The sequence below is a fragment of the Alosa sapidissima genome, chromosome 22 (assembly GCF_018492685.1).
Source record: "Alosa sapidissima isolate fAloSap1 chromosome 22, fAloSap1.pri, whole genome shotgun sequence".
In the NCBI taxonomy this organism is placed as follows: domain Eukaryota; kingdom Metazoa; phylum Chordata; class Actinopteri; order Clupeiformes; family Clupeidae; genus Alosa; species Alosa sapidissima.
In genome coordinates this window covers 27733804-27756095 of record NC_055978.1, presented here as the reverse complement: position 1 = coordinate 27756095, position 22292 = coordinate 27733804, and the positions used below count along the sequence as shown (strand labels likewise).

The window sequence follows — 22292 nt, the reverse complement described above, 5'->3', positions numbered from 1 at the left end:
GTACTCACGTGTGTACTCAAATGTGTGTACTCACGTCTGAGGAACAGGGGGGCCGTCCAGTGAAGGCAGCATGCTCCCAGCTCCCAGCAGACAGTTCTGAACAATGGAGAGACTTTGGAGGACTTCATCACTGGAGGCAAAGAGTGGGGAAAATCAATGCCTTCTTTATTTTTACATACCTGGGCAATGCCCGGAAATATGAGTGTGGGTCTGTGAAACCAGCAGTGTGGTCTCTGCAGAATTGTGTGTGTGTGTGTGTGTGTGTGTGTGTGTGCGTGTGTTGCTTGAGACTGACCGGCTCATGTCCAGCTCTCCCTGTGCGTATTTCTGCAGGCGCTGCAGCTCTGGCTGGAGGAAGAGGTCCAGCACGTAGAAGACGAAGGCCGTCTCCTCAGCACTGGGCACGTGCCACTGGATCTGCAGGTCCCGCAGGTCACCTGCCCGCCCCCAGTCCTGCCAACACCACAGAGGCCAGGCACAGGGTTACACACAACAGAGTATTTTACAAAAGAGAAATATAAACATCAGGTCGCATTTTGGTGAGTGTCATGACGATAAACATTCAAAAACGTGTTGAATACACATTGTTCTGCGGTGTGACAAACTAAGAACACATAATGATTCTTGGTTCACAGGATCTTTGCTAAGGTGAACCAGTGAACCACCCATAAATGGATATGTGAAGGAGAGGCAGAGGGCTGGAGGAGGAAGCCCACCTTGATGGGCAGGTACTCGCTGAGCGGGCGATGGAAGCCGCCGGGCACGCTGCAGTAGTCGGTGGGGTAGATGAGTGCCGTGGAGCGCAGCAGGTGGTGCAGCAGGTTGCAGGCCAGGCTGTAGCCCTGTTTGCTGCGCAGGTGCAGCGCCATCTGCAGGATCCGCACCAGCTGCGGCCCATACGCCAACAGCTTCTCGCCGTCCACACGCGTCACCTGAGGGACAAGGACAAGGACAACACCAGCACACGCGTCACCTGAGGGACAAGGACAAGACACACGCGTCATCTGAGGGACAAGGACAACACACACGCGTCACCTGAGGGACAAGGACAACACACACGCGTCACCTGAGGGACAAGGACAAGACACATGCGTCACCTGAGGGACAAGGACAACACACACGCGTCACCTGAAGGACAAGGACAACACACATGCGTCACCTGAGGGACAAGGACAACACCAGCACACGCGTCATCTGAGGGACAAGGACAAGGACAAGACCAGCTGAGGCCACTTTCATCACTGATTAAGAGAGTAGCAGCATTCCTTCCACACGAGGATGTGGCTTTGTTTATACATGGACATTGATTGGGGAGTATGTAGCACAGAAGCCAGTGTCCATCATGTGGAATGAAAACATCCAGGCTTGTGGAAGTGTGGTAGTAGGGGAGATGAGGCGTGCTGCTGACCGCTGGGACTGGGGGGGGGGTAACTCACCTCAGAGAGCAGTTGCAGATTCCACAGCAGCTCTTTGTCCAGCTCCTCCTCCTTCAGCACGTCCTCATCTGGGAAACAGAGGCACAGGCCGTCACACACACACACACGGCACCACACACAGATACACACACACACTCAATTGGCGCACAATGGCATGGTGCTATTGGGGTACGTACTGGCAGTGAGGTGGGTGATTGCATTGCAGCAGTGTGGCACGAAGAGCTTGAGCGCCTCAGCAGGGTGACACTGAGAGAGAGCGAGAGAGGGAGAGAGAGAGAGAGAGGATAAGGGCCAAAGAGAGAGAGAGAGAGAGAGACGGGAGTATAGCACATCAGGGTGAAGGAGGAGATGTGTTGAGCAGTACTGTGGGTGTGTGTGAGCAGTACTGTGGGTGTACTGTGGGTGTGTGTGTGTGTGTGTTGAGCAGTACTGTGGGTGTGTGTGTGGGTGTGTGAGCAGTACTGTGGGTGTATGTGTGTGTATGTGTGTGTATGTATGTGTGTGTGTGTGTGTGTATGTGGGTGTATGTGTGTGTATGTGTGTGTGTGTGTGTGTGTGTATGGGTGTGTGTGGGTGCTGGTACCTTGGAGGCGGCTCTGCACATGTCTGCCACCATCCTACCAGACACACGTGTCTCAAAGATGTTAGCGGTGGCAAAGTTAAACACCTTCTCCAGAGCCACCTATTACACACACACACACACAGTTAGGCTAGGTAGTAGAACAGTGGAGATGGTTCACTGAACATCAACATGTATTCTATAGTATGCATATCTGAGCATCCATCATGTGTGACAGTACACTATGGGAGAGTAATGTATGTGTTAGGGTGGGGATGAGACCTTGAAGATGTCGACGGAGCACTGTGTGAGGATGGTGCTGAAGGTGGAGGAGAGGCCCAGCTCCACCAGACTCTCCAGGTGGGTCATCTTCTCCGTCTCGGTCTCCTCTCTCGTCTGCTCCAGTGTGCTGCTCTCAATTAGAGCAAAGCATCTGCACACACACACAGACACACACACACAGACACACAGACACACACAATCCATCATTTAGTAATCAATTCAGGCTGCTTAGTTGAACACCACTTACAACCCATTTGTACATTGAACAATTGGGAAGCCAATAATTTAGTGCATGATCAATACAGTATATTCTATCATTCTAAAAGTAACAGAAAACATCTTCCTACAAAAGTAGCAAGTTCTTAAGTGGTACAAACCCACCCATGCTTTAAACCAATTGAGAGGATTTACACTTGGAAGAAAAATTGAAAACTAATTCTAGACATTTCATTCATTTTTTACATCTGTTGCACATCTGTCCTTAATGTTATTGTTGTAAGATGTCCTTAATGTTATTGTTGATTTGGACACGTTCTTGGACAAGGAGTTGGAAAAATCAGAGAGAAATGAACAAGATGATGTGAAAGTGGTGCTCAACAGTCTCCTGTATAAAGTGGACTCGACTATGGGTGAGTAGAATACATCTGCTCACACTGGCTGTAAGAAGTAGCCTTGCATCACCAGAACTGACTTGAGCAATAAGTAGGCCATGTAAAAAGTGAGCTCACATTTAAAACATCCAAATGGTTCAGCAGTTCATTTGAATGAAATGCTGCCGCAATTTGTTTAGCTTCAGAAGGGCGAACGAAAAGGAAGAGAAAGAGGGCGTGTTGAGGCCAGAGGCTGGAGACAGGAAGGAGGAGGCTGAGCAGGACGCCAGAGGCTGGAGACAGGAAGGAGGAGGCTGGAGACAGGAAGGAGGAGGCTGAGCAGGAGGCCAAAGGCTGGAGACAGGAAGGAGGAGGCTGGAGACAGGAAGGAGGCTGAGCAGGAGGCCAGAGGCTGGAGACAGGAAGGAGGAGGCTGAGCAGGACGCCAGAGGCTGGAGACAGGAAGGAGGAGGCTGGAGACAGGAAGGAGGAGGCCAGAGGCTGGAGACAGGAAGGAGGAGGCTGAGCAGGAGGCCAGAGGCTGGAGACAGGAAGGAGGAGGCTGAGCAGGACGCCAGAGGCTGGAGACAGGAAGGAGGAGGCTGGAGACAGGAAGGAGGAGGCTGAGCAGGAGGCCAGAGGCTGGAGACAGGAAGGAGGAGGCTGAGCAGGACGCCAGAGGCTGGAGACAGGAAGGAGGAGGCTGGAGACAGGAAGGAGGAGGCTGAGCAGGAGGCCAGAGGCTGGAGACAGGAAGGAGGAGGCTGGAGACAGGAAGGAGGCGGCTGAGTAGGAGGCCAGAGGCTGGAGACAGGAAGGAGGAGGCTGAGCAGGAGGCCTGTTTCTGGAGTGCCACACAGAACCATAAAGGCTCCGTCCCCAAGAGGAGATTTCGGGTGGGAAGACACAGCAGCAGACCATCAAAACCTCAATAAAACCCAGACCAGAAGCCAGACCAGAAGCCAGACCAGAAGCCAGACCTCTGGTGATCTTCACTGTTTTTCTTCGATTCCTTAAATAATGTAGGACCAGTAAGGACCAGATGGGAATGTACAATCCCTCTTTGCTTTTTATTTGTTTTAGAAAATGTACATAGATCCAAATTCAGTATGCTCTCGAGGTCCGCCTCTGGTTACGAAGCTCAATAATAACAAACTAAATATGCGTCTTTTGCAACACAGTATGAACAAATAATATAGAGGGAATGCACCGGCGGCAGTCTGTAAAAAAAAGGATCTCACTCCGCCATTCACACGCTCCAGGGAGGTTTCCAGAGAAGTTAAATGTTTGCTCGTTTTTGCGTAGTAAAAAGTTATATGTGAAAATGTGTGGTTTCTGTACAAAATGGGTAAGCTTACATGTTGGCAGGTCTGCCAATGAAGCACAAATTATTTGAAGATATAGACACATGCACAGACACCCCCCTACACCACACACATACCGGTCCATGAACTGCAGAACAAAGTCCTCGAACTCAGCAGAGGCGGAGCACAGCTCTCTCTCCATCTGCCAGAGAGAGTCAAAGGTTAAAGATGGCTATATGGAAGACTACAGGCAGACATCTCCATTCATCCATAATCCAGTCATGTAGAGGAATGTCACTGGGTATGCAGTGTCCAGGTGTAGCAGACTCACCTCCGTCAGGTCATTTCTCTCGTGCAGGGCAGCAGAGCAGTCCACCAAAGGCACCAGGGTGGTGAAGGTAGCGATGAACTGGAATGTGATCTGCACAATTGAGAGGAGAAGGAGAGTTAGTGGTACATATTTAACTGTCACCAATTTGCATTCATACACATGATTGACAGGTCGTACAGGTAACCAATAATAGAGTACCGAAGCCATGACGTAGCGTTGTAAAGGGAGCAATTTCACTGGATCTAAACAAATTAATCTAACCATAGTAGTCACCACAGCGGTGCCTTTCTTCATCTATTTAAATAATTTTACATTTCCAAGACGTTAGTATATTTTTTTTACACTGTAGGAATCACATACTACGACATATTTATACCAACACGATAACATTTGTGAACAGAGTTTTATTTTAGCATGGGTTTCCTACATAAAAGAGACCTACACGTAACTTCACAGCATGCGGTTAAAATCCTTAAATTCACAGACGTGTAGGCCTATTGGCTTTATTTTTAAGGCAAACAACGCCACTCTTAACAGCCGCCAGTCTTTGATAAGACGTGAAATATCCACTGGAATTTTGTTTTCTATTACCAGGGAATCCGTGTTATGTGGCCAAGCTGATGCCTAGCAGGTAAAACACGTTTAAATGGCTATAGCCTACATTTATAACAATGTATTAGCTAGAAATGATGCCACATGTCTACATTCAATGCTATTTAAGCCAAAAGTTTGTTTAGATCGAGTGACACTGCCATCATGGAAACCGAACGTCACACTTTGGTACTCTATTACAGAAATTATGTGAACTGACTCCTTCATAAACAGGCCTCTTTCCTTTATTCAGACTTAACAAGCCCACACTGTGCTTGTTTAAAAGGCTGTAAATTGGGAGGAGATGACAGAACAAGAGCTCAGGATTTGCTCCAACCAGACTGCAAAGTCAGTCAAAGAGACCGATATAAAAAGAAAGAGGGAAGTTAAAAAGTCCCTTCAACTGGACTAAAAGTCACTTCTGCACAAGAGCCTAGTAATGCCCAAGCTGGAAGTGGCCAGCTAGCTAGTTCAATTATTTTTAGTACCACACAATAAAATTACTAATAGCTCATATTTCCTCCAAAGGACGGTTACAGTGTCAGATAATAAATAACACCAAATGTTTTTTAGTTAAGTTGGTTCGAAGGCGAGTGGCTAAATGCAGGGTCACCCACCATGCACTTGCTGAAGTCGTTGGGGTCCACCCCGGGCAGGGCACGCATGAGCAGGGGCAGTACATGTGCGGGGCCCTCTGGGTAGTGCCGTCCAGCGCAGAAGAGGCTGCGTGCCATGCCGATCATGCAGCTGAGGGTGGCGGTCAGCTGGTGAGGCTCCGTCAGAGTTTCCATGGCCGGGTATGTCCTACAACGGGCAACACACACCCATTAACATACCCACTGGCACTGCACCACAGCAAAACACTCAGAGAAACACTGTGATTGGGATTAGGAACATGATCACAAGATGCCAATCAATTTATAGGGTCATTTAGATACAGTTGTTAACTATTATATGAAGTGGCTTATCCAACACGGCCTGGGAGTGTTAGACTGCTGATATGTGTGGCATGTCAGGCTTCCCATGGTGGAGCCAGCAATGGGGCTTTCCAAAGCACTAAACTCATGACACTGATGTTGCTGTTGTAACACCCTGCTCTGTTTACATCAGAGTTTCTGGAAGACCCCTGTAGAGATCATATACATAATTCATAATTCTCCCATCTGGCTCAAGATAATTAGTGCATGACCAGATTTATATAAAAAAAATCCCCTTCCCCTTTTCACTGGAAAACTCAACAGCTTGTGTAACATCAAAGTTCCACACACACACACGTGTTAATTTTGTCACCTTTTTTTTTTTATTTAGTCCTAGTCTTGTATCAAGTGTCCTTATTAGTCTTAGTCATATTTAGTTATTCACATTCCATTTTTGGGACTTTTAGTTTAGTTTAGTTTTTGAGACTTTTAGTTGACTAAAAATCTCATCATTTTAGTCTAGTTTTAGTTAAAAGAGAACAAGGTATTTTAGTCAAGTTTTAGTCTTAGTCTTAGTATTTTTTAAAAACAAACTTATTTCTGAGATTACTTCTGATTAGGTCTACCATTTCAGTAAATAGTGTTTCACACATCTCAAATATTGGTTAAATGTCATAGTTACCTGACAAAACACAATATTAAATACAGTTGAAATACAGTGGAATCATGATGTCAATGCAACTTTGCTAAAAGGTTTGCTGATTTAAGACACATTCACAAGTGATGATTCCTCGGGAACGGCTTATTGTGTACAGTGGCATGCATTATAACCTTGTATTTGGTAAGGTCTGCTATTTATTGTACAGTTTGCCATGTGTTGAGTAAAGAGTTTGTGAGATATTTCAGCGAGAATAATGGGTTTGCAGAGCCATGTGGAGAATGTAAATATGATTAAATTCCATGTAAGTTCAACGTTCATTTTGTGATAAGTGATTTTTGTATGACGAGTACTCAACGAAACAACACAGAAGAAGCGGAGTGAATTTGACCATCAGACTCATTTAAGGCAGGAGACGCGAGTTGTCTGCAGCCACCAGAACTAAAATGACTAAAACAGCAGAAAACACTGGTCTTGAATGACAAACTAGATACATTTCCAATGTCCACAGGGTAACATTTTAGTCCTGTCTCATCTTGTTAACGAAAACAAAGATATATTTAATCACATTTACGTTAACAAATATCTATTTTTAGCTCGTCAACGTCTCATCTTAGTCATGGAATAAAAGGTCGAACATATTTCGTCTCGTCTCGTCTGACAAAATGAAGACTAACACACACACACACACACACACACACACACACACACACACACACACACACACACACACACACACACACACACACACACTCACTTCTCCAGCACAGGTGGGATGACGAGCTCAGGCCTCATGAGGGCGAGGTTCTGCAGGGCCTGCGCGGCGTCCATGCTGCCCGTCTTGCTGAACATGGCCAGCAGCACAGGCTGCTTCATGCTCTGCACAAAGTCGTTGATATCCTGTTCGGTGAGTCGGTGCGTGGGCGGCACGTCGGCGATCCAGCACGGCTTCTTGTAGCGTTCGCGGTGAAGCCGCCGCACCACGCTGGCGGGCAGACGCTGCAGCAGCTTCATTAGCTTCATCTGGAAGAAAGAACGCCCAGCGAGTGGACAGAGGAGGGTGGGTAAGACATACGTGACTTTTGAGAGCCAAGACACTCATTTGTCCTTCATGTTCAAACCCAAAACGCTCTTTATTTCAGTGTTTTTCAACCTTTTTTGTGCCACGGCACACTTTTAACACTTAAAATGTCCCATGGCACACTAACATCCTGTGTGAAGAAAAAATAAACATACTATAGCCTAAAATTTCAAATAATACACAGATATTTATTATGTTATGTTGTTATTATGGCTTCTATGCCAGACCTGCTCAATAAAACAAGCGCCCTCTGTTTCATTTGTAGGTGACTATATCTAATTTAATTGTTGTTACGAACTGGATATGTGATGATTCTGTGAATACTGGATATGGGGCCCCCGTTGTACAATGCCTGCATACCACAAATAGTGCAATCATACAATCAATGAGATTGTGGCATGTGGTTATAAATTATTTGATACAACAGTTGCTTTTCTGGACCAGTGAGTGACATTTGGGTAATTTTCTGCGGCACACCTGATGATCTCTCACGGCACACTAGTGTGCCCCGGCACAGTGGTTGAAAAACACTGCTTTTTTTCTCTCACACACACACTTCATTTTTATAGAATTACATGCTCACCCATGTATAAATAGATCACTATCCACAAGGACTCATGTTAGGGAAAGGAAAAGACATTCTTAATCCTCGCAGATGTAAACAATGCCAGAAAACTATCACTTTTGAAAAGGTTCACAAAATAGGCCATTTCTGAGAAGTTCTAGGAGCATGGATGCTAGTGAGTGAGAGAGTGCCTGGGGGTTGGGTATGTGCTTTATGCAAGTGTTCGCTGTCACTGGGGCATCTGTTCTGTAAACACACACAGCTACTGTGGCCATTTGTAGAGAGTAAACAGGCAGCGGTGCGGGCAGCCTGCAGGAGGAGAGAGGGACGTTCACTTCAAAAGCAGCCAGTTATGGCCTGATGGCTTTTACAGTGTCCCCCTCTCCTCTTTAGCACAGGAGACCAGATGGCTGTTTTACTGTAAAAGGGGGTGGAGGTGTGTGTGGGGGGTGGAGGGGTGGGTGGAGCACCTACCAGCCAGCGGCCATTGTTGGAGGGGTGGTAGAAAGAGGCGATGCTGTTGAACAGCCCGTTGAGCTGCTTCTGAGCTGGGTTCCCAGGACCACCCTGTACACATGAAGAAGAGACTGTAGCACGATACATGCGCTCTGGACAGCCTGTCAGCTTGACATGCACAAATAGAGCACTCTATGGGCTCTGCACACACCAGCACAGCACTGTGCTGCTTCTGTTAGCTCATTCTGCATTCCACAGATTCAACGCACGCCAGGCAGTTATTCCTAATACCCTGCCAAACACGTTCCATGGCAATTGCTGAGAAGGAAAAAAAGCCTCTGGTAGCATATAATATTGAGTCCACTAATTATCTAACCGAAACATCAAGAATATCTCATTTCAAATTAGAATCCATGTTATGCCAAATGTCAGGTAATACCAAAAAAATACCAATACCAGCAATGTTATAAACTAAAGAGAATAAATATCTAACAAACTCACAGAAACTTCAAAAGCTTAATGAGCAAAAAGTAGTGCGGATAGGGTTAACAAAAGGGAAAGTTGGTTGCTACCTTTGCAATATATTCTGTATGAGTAAGCAAACAGACACTTCCTTGCTCCAACTTCTGCAAAAACTATACATTTCTACAGCCCCAGGGGGTATTACAGGTACATGGTTTAGTGACAAACCTGGGTAAGTTAACTCAGAGTAAGTGGTAAACCTTCTAATAGAAGAGCTGTATGGCTTCATTCTCACACAAAAATGGCATAGGGCTCTTGTTGTTACCACATACCCAGGTCTGTCACTAAACCACATACTTGGAATACCCCCCAGATCTGCTTGATGACTTTAGTGGATGTTCTAACAGCCTACTTTGATGCTACATGTTCTAGCAAGAGCAATGTTACATAATACTGATATTGGTGACATCTCCATAACTAAAGCATCTCTGCTGTCCATCACAGACCATACACAAGAGAAGCGCCCAGCCATGTGGCTCAAAATGAGGGAAGGTGGTGCTCACCAGCAGGGAGGAGATCCACAGCACTACATGGCCCACGTCATAGGAGTTGGCGAGGTAGCGTGGCACCACCATCTGACTGGTTCCCACGGGCAGATTGAAGCTTCGCAGGATCCGTGTGAAAATCTGCAGAGAGCAGTCAGCTCAGGTCAGAAAACACCGCTACGCTAATAACACCAAACCAACTCAATTCAGAACACAGACATAACACTTACCTTAGGAATATATGGCTCCCAGTTGACATAGCCAATGTTATCATTAGCCAGACGGGCAAACAGATTGACCAGGTTCTGAAAGAGCAGAGGACAGTCTGAGGTTAAGGGCAATACGCTGAATGCTGAAGCCATCTTTGGAGTAAAACAAATACAGAATGCAAAGGGTCCAGATTTGAGATGAAGGAGCTCTGAATCAAAGGAGGGAAATGGACATGTCTAGGATGATACTCACCCCCTCCCAGCATGGCAGGTTCTGCACCGACACCCACAGACTCATCAGCTCATCAAACCACAACCTGGGGCACCAAAAACACATGCAAATGCCTTAGAAAAGTGAGCGTGGGTTTTTTCTATTTATACTTTTAAAACAGAATACCGGTATATGAAATGTTCTGTGTACAAAACATTCAAAGTCTGTTTATTATGATAGAGGTAGTGTCTAATGTGCAGTGTTTGCACTCAGCCTGACCAGGCTTGAACAGGGCAGTTTAAGATCAAGGTGGGCGTGGGAGTCCTACTGCAGTGGGGACCATGCAGCGGCCGCTCACCTGAAGCCCTGGTCATGCTGCTCAGGGGCCATGATTGTGGGCAGGAAGAGCTCAAAGTAGCTGATGGCCTTCTGCTGAGAGACATCGAACGGACACAGCAATGGTCGCCATTCGTCCAGCATCTCCTGGGTGGAGGCCACAGGGAAGTACCTGCCAAAAGCAGCCAAAGAGAACCAGGCAGCCATTAGAGAGCAAAATAACATCATCATAAATCATCATGAAAATAATAACATCATAAACCAAACACACATCCTGAATCACCCAAAGCCATCTCTGCTATCAGTATGCTTGGACACAGAATATTAACCAGGGTCAGATGAAAAACTGTATTTGGTGTCAAGACCAGATGTGTAAAATCTGTAATGTGTCAAGGTCATCACATACAGACATTTGGACAAATAACAAACTAACAGTTAGCTGTGAAATGCTTTCTTCTATTTTCACTTGTGTCTGTCAAATGTTACCAAATCAATGGACTTTTGCTTTCAGCGATGATCAGCAAGAACCACCTGGAGGTGTTTTCTTTTTCCACAAGACGACCTACTTGCCTACACATCGCATCACACCACTCGTCAGCCTTTACTTTTCCACAACAAAAGACGGTCTTATAGTCAGGGCGGCCTAATCCTCTCACGGCGGAAGTCACCACGGCACTGGCGCCAACAATGGCCTGATTACGCTGCCAATCTGATTAGTCAGTGTGGGAACCACTTATTAAAAGGGGGTCAAATATTTACAGTGCCTTAACTGCATCAAGGGATGAGGGACTGGCTCTGGGTCTGACATCATACATGTGTGTCCGAGACAATGAGTAAGAAAATACTTACAGCCGACAGCTCTTCACCAGGGTCTTCAGGACATTCTCCACCGAACTGGAAGAGAGAGAGACACAGAGAGAGAGGAGGGAGAGAGAGAGAAAGGGGTGAGGTAACAATGGCACTGTGTGTCTTTTCAGTGCATGTGCGTTGATGTGTGAGGTGAGGGAGATGCTGAGGTGGTGTCAGTGGAATGAGGGAGGCGAAAGATGCGATTAGCCCACGTGCAAAGACCCACCCACATGAAGCAGCCCTTTTACCTGCAACCAGCGGCAGGGTGGCATAGGGAGGGACGCAGCATGCCAACTCACCTACCCTGCACTCACCTCAGCTGACCTCTCACATAAGACCATTCGCCCCATAACACCAACCCTTTACTGATGTCCCGCATCATCAACACTGACCCTGGTTTCAATAACAGCTTTGCTTTGCGTCCACAGCCCATGGGATAACAATATGGCTTTGCTTCACAGGGAGCAGATTTGTGGCCAATGAAAGAGGGCAGCACACTCAGAGCGAGACCAAATAGTTTCAATGGCTTTGGGGGGGGCGAAACGTCCGACAGCACACCCCCGACACCCCCCCCCCCCCCCCCGCCCGAGGGCTTAGTGCTAGGCAGGGCAAGGTATTTGTGAATGAGCACTGTGGGAACTTCTGCCAGCAGACAGAGATCTGAGCTCCTGATTTGAATGAGTCAGCAAGCATGACATTTCATAAAGTAAATATCCCACCCCTTCCCCTCCTTATGCCATACCCTTTATCTCTCCCACATAGAGCAGATGGAGTTTTTACCCAACACCAACCTCACACTCACACACACACACACACACACTCTCACACACACTCACACACACACACTCACACACACACTCTCACACACACACTCTCACACACACACTCTCACACACACTCTCTCACACACACTCTCTCACACACACTCTCTCACACACACTCTCTCTCACACACTCTCTCTCACACACTCTCTCTCACACACTCTCTCTCACACACTCTCTCTCACACTCTCTCTCACACACACACACTCTCTCACACACACACACTCTCTCACACACACACACTCTCACACACACACACTCTCACACACACACACTCTCACACACACACTCTCACACACACACTCTCACACACACACTCTCACACACACACTCTCACACACACACTCTCACACACTCTCACACATCCTTAGACTATGTCTATGCTGCTCACACCAACACATGCTGCATCATGTAAACATAAGTGCCGGCTTGTCTGGAAAGGAAGGGGGGTGGGGGAGGTCATTTTTAAATAGTCTGCCCGACACCAGACACCAGAGGAGAAAATGGGCACTGACGCGTGACCTTTAGTTTGGAGAGGCAGAGGCTGACCCAGGCTGCCAACGTGACTGCGGGAGGACACAGCACAGGCTGCGACTGGACACACACCACAGCTCAGCGCTACATGCAGGACCAAGCCGCCTGGGTGCCCTGCCGTCTCCCTGACTGCCTGGCATCACACAGTGACCCCGCCATGAGAGCGCTGACCCTTTCCCAAAGCAGAGCGGAGAGAGAGACCAAGGGGAGAGGAGAGTGAGAGAAAGACAGACATTAGCAGAGTGATCATATCAGAGGCGTCAAAATCCCATTCCTGGCGGAGGTGTGTTGTATGTCAGGCAGTCAGCCCATTAACCAAGAGTTTGACACCTGCCCCTGATGCTTATTTCAGTTGTCTACCATTTCAATTCAAAATCAATGTTGCTTTGTCTACCTTTCTTTCTCCATTATACTCCAGGTACAAGGCAAGATTTGATTACTCAGTGCAGAAAAGATCTTTGATTAAGAAGAGAGTGTGAGGGAGTATACAACTGACCCACCAGGAATTGTGTTTGACAGACAGGGACAAGATGGAACTAACAGCAATTAAAAAGCACCATCTCTCCTGTGAGGGTGAGACTTGTTATTTGGCTAAGCTCTGTTGTACAAGACAGCCATGAAAAGGACTGACAAAAAAAAAAAAATTCTGAAGTGATTCTGAAGTGATTTTTTTTTTATTTCATTTTTGACACATGCAATTAACACCAGAAATTGCCTATGAAGAGGTACAGCACAACATGTATTAAGAGAAGAAACCACTTTCTGCGCTTACCGCTTGCGAATAAAATTTAGCACTTTTTGTTTACCGGCTCCCCCACTGCGAGAACTGAATGTGGGAGAAGGAGAGACGCATAAGCCAACACTGTAACAGTCCACACACTGCCAATTTAACGCAAAACATTAGTCTAAAACTCAGAGGATTTCACATATGTGAGGATAAGACACCTCTGTTCACAAAGAGAACATACAGATCAGAAGGAAAAGGCATACGGTGAACTGGAAGACGAAGGCCTGCTGTTTGTTTCCACTAAGCATGCAATGTGGTGTTGACTTTATTCCATGACTCCCTCTTGGACTGCACCCGCTGTCCTACTTAAACTCTGCCTGGGTGGGACTTGTCATAAGGTGCCATGGCAATTAGGTTTAAACAGGCATTTCTTGTTCCACTGACAAAAATGGGGTGGGGTGGGGGGATGTGGGGGGTGGGGGTGCTGAAGGCAGGCCTGTGATGTGTGTGTGTGTGTGTGTGGGACAGGGTGTGTGGGACGGGGGGGGGGGGGGTTATCTAGGGTGACTGGTGGGAGGACAAGAGTGTCCAGGGTGGAGGAAGGTGAAGTGATTATAACAGGAAGACTTACCTGGGAAACCAGTTGAGACCAAGATGCTCTGTTTTGGAGTACAGAATCTTCTCATAAAGGTTATAGAGTGGTTGCCAAGGCAACTCCAGGTCATCTCTAGAAAGCAGCTCTTTCTTCCTGTACACAGAAACATCTCTCAGATCAGTGTTTAAACTGTGTGGGTATGTGTGTCTTCCAGTGTGAATGTGTGTGCGGGTGAGTCCAGCAGGAGATATGGCTTGTCCGCTTACTTCAGGAGGTTGATGAGAGGCCTGGCGAAGCTTAGCATCATGCTAACCTCCAGGTGTGGCAAGGTGACCAGCTCGTAAAGTAGTTGGATGAACAGCACATGGTCCTCTTTGCTGAACTTCCGACCATAGAGGCGCATGTAACTGAAGGGGTAAGAGAAGCACAGTCAAAACACAACAGAATAGGTAACCAGTCAAAGGTTGTGCAGCTGACATATGAATCAAAGAAATTACTTCCATAAGTTGTAAATGTGACTAAGCTTGTTTAAACTGAAACATGGCAAATGTGTTACAGGACGTCGTGGTTTGGTCAGTTGTCTAAAGCTTAAGGCAATAATGGAGGTACACAAAAATATAATATGTTGCCGGTACCAGACCAGTCGATTAAATAAATGAGATGTGCGACAGAGAGAGGGGGAGCAGTCAATGATCTATTCTAAGAGGAACTGCAGTTATGAAGCAGGCAGAATGAGTCAGTGATGAAGAATGGTGCATTTATTTTTTTATAAAGGAAATGTACACACGGTAAGGGCACCGGGATATGCAAATGCGCAATTATTTGGAAATCGTTTGAGTGCACGTAACAGAAAAAGGGACACTTAAATGACGCACAACCTCTTTAGCACAAGTTGCAGACATATATGCATTCGATAGGCTTCATCACTAAAAAGAATGAGCTGAGACTTTCCATGCAACAAGTAGGCTTAGGCCACGCGTTTTCCTGGTGCAAACAAAATGGGAGTAGAATTAGCTTATCTAAGTTCACCCATGGCTATCAGTAGCCTTGCTCTGGACACGCAAAGTGTCAGAAAAAGAACAGGCAAGCGGGTTATCGCTCTTATTAGAGACACCTTACACCTTAATAGAGATGCATTGTACCAAATGTTACACATCTGTTCAGATTCTTGCACAATAGTCACTGACTGGTTAGTAAGCTGTTCAGGATAAAATGGGCCAACATACAACACGGCTATAGATAGGTCAACCTGACAGCAATCCAATGCTGACTTAACAACGACTTGGTGTGACGTGATGTCCCAATTATGTAGTATCATCACCATTCATTCACAATTCCCATAACGTTAGCCAGTTAACTGACTCAGCATGTTTTGTTTAGACGCATGACCTAGCGTTAAACTAACACTGACTAACGTCACATAACCTTAATGTACAAGAACGATAGTCATTCAACTGTCATACATCGCTTGATGCAAAAGAGCTGTTGAGATGATAATCTCTAGTTAGCTAACTTTATCAAGCAAGTATGGTATTGTATGTACCAACACTCTTGTTTATTAATTCATACCACAGTCGTTCCTAGTAGGCACCGTTATTGCTATCTAGCTAACATAAATATGATAGCATGTCCACATAAACAATGTGATAGCCAGTCAACAAAGCAATTACCACTATGATCATTTGCTAGCTAGTCCTTAAAACAAGATCCATTTAAGCAGGACAGTTTATCAAGCGGTCGGGGCCTGGTAAGATAAGTAAAATACTAACGTAAATCTGCTATTTTACAAGTTGCCTTCAGTTACAACTTCAGACAGCTAGCTCTCTAGCACTATGCTAGCTGGATAGCTAGTTCATCTATCTAGTAGGGCATGTAGCATGTTTGCTAGTTCGTTGGATGTGGCCTTTGTGAATTCATCAAACCCCACGGTAAACAGTTAAAAAGTAAGTTCCTTGAACATCAGTCAGCTATCTAAGTAGTTAGTTAATCAATGCAAATTATTGGGAAATGTGTAGTCTTTACGTTACTAGGTTAGTCTGTCAATGAATGAAATATCAACCAACACACGTTAAGCTAACTTCACTGCACTCAAATAACGTTAACGTTCAGCTAAAGCAGCTAACGTTAATTGCATCGGGCCGAGAGTCTATATTAACTTCGTTTGATCGCAACCACACTAACGTTACATGCAAGCATAAAAGGTTGTCAAAGAAAAATTAGGGAAGAAGGCTATCGCCAACTCATCGCCACGATACTTACTTTGCGAGTTTTCTTGTCCAAAACAGTGCTCCAGGCCATAACTCCCTGAGCTGGACCGCTCGCCCCAAGTTAGCTTTAATTTTCGCCAAGATTTCATTGGATTCATTATCCAATTTATCAGCATAAGGCAGCAGTTTATTGTAGACAATATCCTTTTGAGGAACAAAGCCCAATGCCTCAATCTGTTCCTTTTTCATGTTATTATTGAGAAAACTAACGTTACAGTCGTTCTTCTCGTGTGTCAGCGTTAACGTTAGGCTATACTTTCCTCGAAGTTATCCACGCAAGTCTTATTTCAGTTTCCAGTAGCCACTTGGTCAACAGCTCCACAACGGCAAAGTCTGACGTAGTTCCAGGTAGATTGGCTATTTCCTTCGTGGTTCCTGATTGTCTCTTTAGAATAAAACCCGGTCTCAAACACATGCCAATTCATTCGCAAACACAGCTCCAGTTGTGACCCTCACACGTAGTCATAAGGATACATACTGTCTACTGGCTCGACAACTTCTGGGCGAGACAGTAATGCGCCCCCAGTGGAGCTTTCCTCACACAATCTCTGGTCAGACCATTCTTATCTTCACAATCATACACAATCGAACTAGTGCAAATTTCGTCAGAGCAGACTAGGTTTACATTGTTTTTGTTAAGCAAGGCATGGATACAGTAGACTATAGTTTGTTTGTTTTTTAACTACTCTTTAAAACCATTTAGTTGTGATGCATTACAGAATAACTCCAATAATCACAATTAGAGCCATTATGTAATTTGCAATATCTAAGATGTGTTTCACCAACAAGGGGACACAATTGCCTCAAGTCTTGTTTGCATATAGGGCTGCCTTACTTTGTTTAAATGGTTTATCACTGGTGATGATACTAATACTAATGGGATAACATAAAGCTGCTTTAGTTCTTTCTCCGTGATCTGACCTAGTGCACTACTCTCTCTCTCTCTGACCCTAGTGCATCCTGGACAGAGAGAGGAAATGCCCGTTGTTGCTTCTGGAATAGTCTAGGCTTGGCAACAAAACTCATTACATTTCTTACAGCATCAACTGAACCAGGTATAGTCTACAGTTGAGGATGGTGATAAAAAAAAACACACAACCAGTCTTTGTCTTATATCTTTTCTATTTTTTTATTTTATTAGTGCATGGGTTTTTTTTACTAGAAAATGTATTAATTATCAGTTCATCCTCTGATACTCAATATATGTTCTTCCATTTGACTTTGAAGACTGAGAAGAAAAACATAGTCTCTACACTTTCTACCTCATTCTTTTTAGTAACCTTGACATTTGTATAGGTAGGCCTATAAACATATAGGTAAATCCAATTCAGTATTTGCTTTTAAATTGGCAGTATTGCGCTGTGACATACATGTGAATAAAAGCTGACACACACTCTCCCAGACTGCCCATGTCCACTGAGAGCTGTCCTCAGATCAGCCGCCCTTGAACTTAATGCTTGTTGTATGTAAGGCCTCTAAAGTTGGTTGACCTCAGCCTCAAGTAGTAGCTACAGTGCCTTGACTTTCACACTGGGTGCGTTTGTCTTCAGGTTGCTGCTTCCAATGCTGGCTGAAACAATGCATGCTGGGATTCACACAATTCCAATTGCATTGAGTTAACTCCAGCATGCTTTGCTTTAAGCCAGCGCTAAGCAGCTACCTGAAGACGAACGCACCCAATAGGACCATTTCTCTTAAGATTGTATGATCCCCATCAGCTCTGTTTCACTAACAACAGCCTAGAGGTGGAGTCTGGCAAGCACGCACCCTGAACAGTAACTGTGTCAGCCAAGCACCATTAATTAAGCTAATCAGACAGTACAGCGCTAGGGAACACACCATCACACACCCCCACAGTTCCTGGCATGCACTCATCCGATCATCCATACATCCTGTTTGCCTTCTGGCCAACCAGATAGCCAGGTTTGTGCCTGTCAACCAATGCAAAGGTGTGACCCTGTTCCATGTCTGCCAATCAGATTCACACAATTCACAGATTCACACAAGGGGAAGGACTTGTGTTTCTAGGTAAAGGAGCTTTACAATGCTGGATAACAGGTATATTTAATAAGACTTATCAGTTCAGAGTAAAAATGGCCACCTTTCTGCAATGTTGGGCAGCAATATCAGACAGACAGTCAGACACACAAATACACACAAAGTCTTTTGTATGTCATGGGTATCTGTAATTCTGATATCTCCAATTCAGTTCCAGAGTTCCTCAGGTTTAATTGGGACTTCCACACACTCGCACAAAAGTGAACTCTCTGTTAGAGGAGTAGCCACATGTGGTATGTTTAAAAGCAAACATTTTGCTCAGTTTTACTGCGATTTCTGTTTGGAACAAACATGTTTGGTCACAACAATGTGCAACAGACTTTTGAGGTAGTTTTCTCTCATTTGGTGAGTGTGTCAGAGGTGCAACAATATCATCATAAACATATATGCAAAACCTATATAAAAGGCACTGAGCACTGATCATTTACAGATCAAATATAAGAATGAAATTTCATCAGACTCAGAATAAATTTAGAAAAGAAAACAACTCTTAGAGCAAAAGCAACAGAAACGGCTTTGCAATGTTTTGTCTGGAACTCAGCCCAGTTCTGTAGTCTTCAGTAGTTATTTTATTATCAGTAGTCAAGTCAAGCTTATTTATATAGCTTATTTCATACACAGAGGTCATTCTATTTGCTTTACATAAACAAAAGCAAACAAGAATAGCTAATAAAAGCATAGAAGGGCAATAGTCAAAGAACAGTTTAAAAAGTAAAGAATAAAAAAGAAAACATAAAACACACAAGGTAATAAAGGCAGGGCAATAGTTTAAAAGTGTTAATTAAAGTAATAATTAAAAGACATAAAAAAAACCCAACATAGATTGATTGATCACTCTGTGATAGTGATACTAACACCCAGTGAACAGCAGCACTCTATGGAGATTCTTGAAGTCCAAAATGTGTGCACGTGCACATATACATTTTTCTTTTCAGGGCCAAAATGCCTAACCACAGGGCTCGATAGTCCCCCTCGTGGAGTATTAACACCCAAATAGTTAGTCATTACATTTTTCTGCACACATGTTTATATCACAACTGTAGGTCTGTTACAAGTGGTTGCATGTAACTGTACTGTTTATTCAGTGCCATTTTTAGTTTGCTAATTAAAGTAATAACAATTTAATTTAAAAACTACAATTAACTTTATAGGTGGTCCTGCATGACACTAGAACGACTCTGAGATAAGAAAAGTGTGAGGCCTAAATCCCTCTAGCAAGACAGGAAGGAGACACTGGCGCTTAAAGACCTTGAAGTCCTCAATCAAATTATAGGATACCTGTAGCCCTTTTGACTAGGTCATGTGACATGCTTATCCTTTTTGACCCTGCCCGTGTCAGTTATGGCAGTCAGGGTCAGTGTTACATTGCCATCTAGTGGATGAGTTCTCGCTAGTGCTTCTTACTAAGACTTACAATTTGACAGAAGATTACATCGGACATATCTAATGCTGTTGGGCAAACAATACTGAATATAAAGTGAGGCACGAATTGAACATATACCATAACACGGCCATATTCATTTTTTGTCAAGTCTAAGCTCATTCAAACACCTTTTCTATGAGTAAAGTATGTGTTTCTCAGTTCCAAGGCATATTATAGCTCGTAGAATGTTGTAGAGTCTTATCATGTTTTGTAGTAAGGTAAAATAAGGTTGGTAAGGTCCCATGGGTAACACTTTAGTTTAGGGAACACAATATTAACCATTAATAGGCTACATAAGTAATGTCTGTATTTATTGGTGTTCAATAAGATCTGTATTAGTGTCATTGCACATGTATTATGTCTTTATTCAACTATTACTTATTCACACTGAATAGGTGATTTATTCTTGGTAAGCAATAGTCGTGATCTAAAGTTATTGATATATAGTATGGGTCAAAATAGAAACTTTACAGCCTTGTAATACAGTACATAGTCTTATAGACACAGTCATCAACAGCTAGGCTCAGATCATTACAGTATCTTCACGAAGTTTAGCGTTTGCAGCCATCTTGAATTTAGTCACGATAAGTCGAACGACGAGTAAGAATGAACAGGTATGATAAGCGATCAGATTCCAAAAATAATTCAGTGGAAATGCATGGATTCCAGTTTCTTCCAGTAGCAGCAACTGGAATCCATGCATTTCCACTGAATTATTTTTGAAATCTGATCCCTTATCATACCTGTTCATTCTTACTCGTCGCTCGACTTATCGTGACTAAATTCAAGATGGCTGCAAACGCTAAACTTCGTGAAGATACTGTCTGTATTAACCGCCTTGTAAGTAAACTACCAGTGTTTTTTCAAAGTTCTCAATGTCTCGTTTTAAATGTCAGGGCCCTCGGAAGTCTACCAATGAAGTGTGGAGATACATTGAGCCTCGTAAATGGTGTAAAACAGTGATTTATTTGCATGGCTAGCCCGATGCCGAAGCACCACTATTGAAAAAGCTGTTGGTAGCATCGGCTAACTAGCGCCAGATTTTGGAGTGCAGGGGACAAGCCGAGATGGGCTATGAGACATACGCTCACACTCGGTATCATGTTTCAACACACTTTATGTCAATATCACACCGGAATTCTCCTTTAATGTTATTATTCTGTCAATAACATTCAGACAGTGTTTTTAGGAGTCCATAGGCCTAATATATACCAGTAACCTTACATCAACACCAATTAGTGAATAATTAATGACCTAATGATTAAGATTAAGAAATTGTTCAATAAAGACCTAATACATGTATAATGATCATTAATATACAGACCTTGTTGAGTGCTAATACGTACCATATTAGATATGTGTATATGATTAATGTGTTTCCTAAACTAAAGTGTTACCGTTCCATGTTAAGGTACAATAAAGTAATAGGCTATTGTATGAACTGAATATGCAGTATTACACGCAAAATTCACGATCCACTTCATTTCAGAGACTCAGACCTGTTTACTCCATTTCCCATTAGGAATGTGCTCTGTCATCTCCTCCTGAAGCATGAAGAGAAAGGCCTCCAGTACCCCACCAAATCTCCTGAAGGCCTTCAATGATGCACAAGAGGACAAAGACCGTTTAACATGAGTAAAGAGCTGGGAGCGAGAACCATATACCCACAAGTCAGTTTGTGGTCGGAATGGTTTTCTTGGTTTCTAGGTTGTTTCAGCATGGCGTGTGAATGGAATGCAGACATCTGACCTGCTGGGAATGAGATAACCACCCCACGTTAGTGGAATATGCACAGAGAGTATGAATGGAATACATACGGGTATATTCGGCTGCGATGCACATAGGATTTCTGTGTAAGCCATAATCAAAGGCTGGTCTTCCCTCTTGTCTACACAAGGTGGCAGTGTGAGTATAGATACTGCATATGCTTTTAGTTGGATTGGAGATGAGTAAGTTGCTTTCTTTGGTTGTCCTGTGTCATCAGTGTGTGTGTGTGTGTGGGGGGGGGGGGGGGTGTGAGTGTGTGTCCTCTGTGTGTGTGTGTGTGTGTGTGTGTGTGTGTGTAGATACATGAATGTGTGTTTCTTCCTTCTGAATTATAATCTCCAGTCATAACAGACTAACAGGGTTCCCACGGGTCATGGAATTTCTAGAATATCATGGAATTTTGATAAAGTCTGTTCCAGTCGTGAGGGAATTGTATCATATTTGGGCAACGTCATGGAATATCAGGGAATTTTGTTGCAGTTTAAAATATACTTGCCAAAATATATTAGTGCAAATATATTTCCACGTAGAATTGGTGTGTATCAGGTTATTAGCTTTACTGTTTGTTTGAGTGGTGATGGTTAGCCCAACTTTGTTTATTCAGTGCCCATTTATTCATCTTCTTTTTCTAAAAAACTCAAAGATTCTTGAATGCTATATGGCTGCTCTGAAATCTAATCTCATCATATTTTTTGTCAGGGAAAAGTCATGAAATTTT

At 44.2% G+C, this 22292-nt stretch overlaps 1 protein-coding gene and 1 long non-coding RNA gene across 4 annotated transcripts in view; one reads left to right on the top strand and one right to left on the bottom strand.

Moving 5' to 3' along the window:
- Window positions 1-16826, bottom strand: part of psme4b (proteasome activator subunit 4b) — a 33743-nt gene extending 16917 nt beyond the window's left edge. Inside the window, exons 1-21 of one of the 2 annotated variants that reach the window (XM_042078052.1) lie at window positions 16319-16826; window positions 14326-14466; window positions 14096-14212; window positions 13510-13563; window positions 11383-11427; window positions 10556-10705; window positions 10240-10303; window positions 10008-10082; window positions 9796-9918; window positions 8789-8881; window positions 7426-7691; window positions 5711-5897; window positions 4503-4592; window positions 4309-4373; window positions 2278-2428; window positions 2020-2118; window positions 1613-1682; window positions 1437-1504; window positions 717-932; window positions 296-453; window positions 35-130 (exon numbers count right to left, since the gene is read on the bottom strand). In XM_042078052.1, coding sequence (XP_041933986.1) covers window positions 35-130; window positions 296-453; window positions 717-932; window positions 1437-1504; window positions 1613-1682; window positions 2020-2118; window positions 2278-2428; window positions 4309-4373; window positions 4503-4592; window positions 5711-5897; window positions 7426-7691; window positions 8789-8881; window positions 9796-9918; window positions 10008-10082; window positions 10240-10303; window positions 10556-10705; window positions 11383-11427; window positions 13510-13563; window positions 14096-14212; window positions 14326-14466; window positions 16319-16515 — 2525 coding nt within the window. In that variant the 5' untranslated portion in view covers window positions 16516-16826. The remainder of the gene's footprint in view (window positions 1-34; window positions 131-295; window positions 454-716; window positions 933-1436; window positions 1505-1612; window positions 1683-2019; window positions 2119-2277; window positions 2429-4308; window positions 4374-4502; window positions 4593-5710; window positions 5898-7425; window positions 7692-8788; window positions 8882-9795; window positions 9919-10007; window positions 10083-10239; window positions 10304-10555; window positions 10706-11382; window positions 11428-13509; window positions 13564-14095; window positions 14213-14325; window positions 14467-16318) is intronic. The other variant, XM_042078053.1, reaches the window with a different exon arrangement.
- LOC121696926 lies at window positions 15702-21564 on the top strand. 2 transcript variants are annotated; one of them, XR_006026358.1, is made up of 3 exons: window positions 15702-15806; window positions 17281-17381; window positions 21330-21564. It is a non-coding gene; the product is annotated as an uncharacterized LOC121696926 (long non-coding RNA). The 2 variants fall into 2 exon arrangements; XR_006026357.1 differs by lacking the exon at window positions 15702-15806 and adding an exon at window positions 15902-16002.
- Window positions 21565-22292: the final 728 nt, after the last annotated feature.